The 4,143-nt window shown below is 60.9% G+C and overlaps 1 protein-coding gene across 1 annotated transcript in view; it reads left to right on the top strand.

Moving 5' to 3' along the window:
• LOC104499820 (fibrillin-2-like) overlaps positions 1-4,143 on the top strand; it is a gene marked incomplete at both ends in the record, with an annotated part of 25,782 nt that overhangs the window by 9,464 nt on the left and 12,175 nt on the right. The window contains 8 exons of the mRNA XM_010143378.1: positions 551-673; positions 1,047-1,172; positions 1,554-1,676; positions 2,095-2,217; positions 2,442-2,603; positions 3,100-3,168; positions 3,430-3,555; positions 3,824-3,948. Of these exons, the coding sequence (XP_010141680.1) occupies positions 551-673; positions 1,047-1,172; positions 1,554-1,676; positions 2,095-2,217; positions 2,442-2,603; positions 3,100-3,168; positions 3,430-3,555; positions 3,824-3,948 (977 nt within the window). The remainder of the gene's footprint in view (positions 1-550; positions 674-1,046; positions 1,173-1,553; positions 1,677-2,094; positions 2,218-2,441; positions 2,604-3,099; positions 3,169-3,429; positions 3,556-3,823; positions 3,949-4,143) is intronic.

Below are 4,143 nucleotides of genomic sequence, written 5' to 3'. Positions count from 1 at the left end.
GAGATGTGGGTGTGTGGCAGAGGAGGACTGTGGGTGTGAGCGTGCGGGTGTAGCACAGTCAGGCTCTGCAGCCGCGTCTGTGAAGCCGTGAACGTGGGAGCGAGGGCTTGTGGGATGTGGAGTGGATGGGGCTGGCGCTGGGATTGTTGGGTTGGTGGTGTGGCTGGTGGTGAGTGGTGGGACAGAGTGTGTCAGCAGGGGTACAGGGGTGTGAAGGGGTGTGTTGGGGTGTGTCTGGTGTGTGTGAGTGCAGGAACTTGCCGGCATGTGTGTGGTGGATACATGCGTCTGAACTGGGGAGGTACTGGGAGTGTGGGTATGTGTGTGGAAGCATCTCATGGCCACCTTGTCTATGCCAGCGCTCCAGGGGAGTGTCTCCTGGCCATTGAGGCTCATGGAGATGTGATGGAGCCTCCTGAGTGCCCCATGTGTCTGGAGGCTCCAGCCTCCAGGGCCATTGGTGTGCCCCTCCCCGGGCCCTACACTAGCCACCCCGGGTTGGGGGAATGGCCAGAGGCAAAATGCTGACAAGGGTGTTCTGCCTGCCCAGATCTGGACGAGTGTGCAACCGAAGAGCACAAGTGCAACCTGAACGCCAACTGCGTCAACACACCAGGCTCCTACCGCTGCGCCTGCCGAGAGGGCTTCAACGGGGATGGCTTCGTCTGCTCAGGTGAGGCCCCTGGACCCAGCTGGCAGCAGGAACGTGGCTTGGGCGTCCTACTGGGACATGGAGTCACGCGCTCTTAACCACCAGCCTGGCTCAGCCCTGGCTGGCTCTGTCTGGGGTTCCCCAAACCAGATGTTCCGCAAATGCCACTGCAGCCTGCCCAGCCCCACCGCCTGCTCAGCTACCGCCAGCAGAGACCCACCTTCTCCTCAGCAGGGGTTTGGGGAGGATCAGGGCAATGAGAAGTGTTGCAGCCCCCTCCTCCCAGCCTCCCACGATGGGGTGCAATGAGCTTGTGGGAGTTTTCTAGGACAGCTGTGCGAAGCTCCTGTCTTCAGGTGGACACCCTGTCAGTCTCATGCTTGACTCTCTCCAGATGTGGACGAGTGTGCGGACAATGTGAACCTGTGCGAGAATGGACAGTGTCTCAATGCACCTGGGGGTTACCGCTGCGAGTGTGAGATGGGCTTCAATCCCACAGAGGACAGCAAGGCCTGCCAGGGTAAGTGCCCAGAGGCTTGACTGCTGCTCCAGGAGAGCCAGTGTCCACCTCCTTTCTGGCCTTGGTGTCTCCACCTGATGCATTACTAAGCAAGACCCGCCATCACCTGGCAGTTCCAGGCTCCTGAGGTGCCACCTCTTCCAGAGAGGCTGGACTGAGCCAAGGATCCATGCAGGGTACGGACAATCAGCAAAACAGGGGTGAGAGGAGAGGGCGTGCACACAGTGAGCCTGGTCCTGCTCCCCAGAGGTGGTATCCCATGGCCCCAGAACCGTCCTGAGCTGGGTTACCCACAGCTGGGCCTTGGGATGGGAGCAGGAGAAGCCTGGCCTGGCCCTCACTCTACCAGCTGCTGAGTCCCCAGCTCGCCCTCTTTTGCAGACATTGATGAATGCACCTTCCAGAATATCTGTGTCTTTGGGACCTGCCAGAACCTGCCCGGGATGTTCCGCTGTGCCTGTGATGACGGCTATGAACTGGACAGGAGTGGAGGCAATTGCACAGGTACAGGGCTTTCACCGGGCTGCTGGGTGGGGGTCACTGCTCTGTGATCTGCTGCTGTGAGCTTGCCCCAGCCATGGCAGGGAGCGGCACTAACAGCCTAAAGCCAACAAAGCGTCCCTGTGTGACACGATGTGTCTGCTCGTGGCACAGCTTGATGCTGGGGACCTTCGGTGGGCAGGAGGGAAAGCTCAGAGTGGTTCTGCTTCTCTCTTCTGACTCTGGGCAGGGTGGTGCGAGGTAGGACGAGGCAAGGTCTGTTTTTAGAAAGGCTTTGCCTGCCGTAACATGAAGAGCCTTAGAAACACCGCGCTCATGGGGATACACCCTGAACACACGGCACAGGGCTTAGGGCTGGGGCTGGGGTATCTGTGGCACCCTTCACCTTGTTTTTTCAGTCTTCATCTTTCCACCCTTTCAGACATCAATGAATGTGCAGATCCCGTGAACTGCATCAACGGCCTGTGTGTCAACACCCCTGGCAGCTACCTCTGCAACTGTCCACAGGACTTCGAGCTGAACCCCACTGGCGTGGGCTGTGTGGGTGAGTGGGGACCTGTGGGAAGAGCACACCTTCCATCCAAGACCTTGGTGGTCCTTCTTGTTGGTCCCATATAGCTGGAACTGCAACACGGGTGTGGACATGTGGGACAGGACTGGGGCCTCACCCCTCTCCCTGCTTCCTGGGGCAGGAGTGCCCTTCGTTCCTCCTGTGCACACAAGGCTTCACTGGAGAGGCTTCGCTCACCCTCTGCTGTCTTTGTGCAGATACGCGTGTGGGGAACTGCTTCCTGGACACCCAGGATCGAGGAGATGGGGGGATCTCCTGCAGCGCAGAAATTGGAGTTGGGGTCACTCGAGCATCCTGCTGCTGCTCTCTGGGTCGTGCATGGGGCAACCCCTGCGAGCTTTGTCCTCCAGCCAACACCAGTGAGTTGGGAAAATGTCTGGGGTGACCGTGGGCATGGGCCAGATGGGCAGTGTAGAGGCGCGAGGAGAGACGGAGCCGCTTCCCTACGGCTTCTCGGCTCAGGCTGGGGGTGCTGGGTTCGGGATGTGCTGTCCTCATGATGCAGCACGGGAAGCTGAGGAAGAAGGCGACAACTCTGTGGTATCAGTGCAGGGCTGGATGGGGGAGAATGAAGGGGGGTGGGGGAGATCAGGCCGGTTGTGCCTGCAGGGTCCAGGCTGGGCTCCCAGTGGGCTGGGAGAGGGAGTGGATGTGGAATAACCCCCTTTGGGGTGGGCAGGTGTGCCAGAGGGTGGCTAAGCTGGCTTGGCATGAGATGGGAGTCAGGCTGCTCCACCCGGACCACTGCCACCATCCTCATGGCTATTTCTCCTGGGTGTCTCCTCGTTCTCCTACCCCTCCTGTCTCGTGGGAACCCACTCAGCTCAGGATTGCCCTGACTGATTTTTTCCACAGCCGAGTACAAGACCTTGTGCCCTGGAGGAGAAGGTTTCCGGCCCAACCCCATCACTGTCATCCTGGAAGGTAAGTCAACCCACGCCCCGTGCCCCCTCACCAGGGTCTTGGGTGCTGGGGGAGCCCAGACCCACACGGGCACTGTCTGCCATGGCACCGGGCTGGCTGGGTGCCCGCTGAGCCCCTGACCGCCAAATGTGTGCTCTCCTTGAACTTGCTCCAGCCACCCGGGGCTGGAGGTGGTGGGATGAACCCACCGGGGACCCCAGGGTGAAGGCGCTGCCCGGGCTGGGCTGTTGGTGAACAACCCCCTCTGCTCTCCCTCCGCAGATATCGACGAGTGCCAGGAGCTGCCGGGCCTCTGCCAGGGTGGCAACTGCGTGAACACTTTTGGCAGCTTCCAGTGCGAGTGTCCCCTCGGCTACTACCTCAACGAGGACACGCGCATCTGTGAAGGTAGCTGCGCCGTGGTGCCTGTGCTCGTCCGCGTGCCTGGCGTGTGTGGCGCACACGTGTGCGCAACGGTCATGCGTGTGTCTGCGCTGCCCTAGGAGTGCTTGGCAGAATGCCTTCCCCTTACTCTTCCAGACTCACCATCCTCACCTGTCCCCTTTCCCAGTGCCAGGCCAGCCTGGTCCCTGTGCCAGGCCCACCCGGACGTTGTGCTGAGCCTACCCGCAGCCTGTGCCCAGTGCTCTGACCCCCAGTCTCCTTTATCTGGCAGATATTGATGAATGCTCTGCCCACATTGGGATCTGCGGCCCTGGGACCTGCTATAACACCCTCGGCAACTACACCTGCGTCTGCCCCCCCGAGTACATGCAAGTCAACGGAGGAAATAACTGCATGGGTACGGCGTGGTTCGACTCTGCGGGCCAGGGTCTGGTAGTGCCCTGCCCTGTGGGCAGCACCAGCACCACATGAGATGGGAGCTCGGGACACCTGAGTTCACCAGTGCCTCACTGCGTCCCTGCCCCTACACCGCACACGCTGCCCGTGCCGGCGGGGCCGGGGCCTCACGCCCCCACAGTTGTCGGGGGCGGC

The sequence above is a fragment of the Buceros rhinoceros genome, unplaced genomic scaffold, assembly GCF_000710305.1.
Source record: "Buceros rhinoceros silvestris isolate BGI_N320 unplaced genomic scaffold, ASM71030v1 scaffold24419, whole genome shotgun sequence".
Classification (NCBI taxonomy): Eukaryota; Metazoa; Chordata; class Aves; order Bucerotiformes; family Bucerotidae; genus Buceros; species Buceros rhinoceros.
This window is presented reverse-complemented; position numbering and strand designations above follow the sequence as displayed.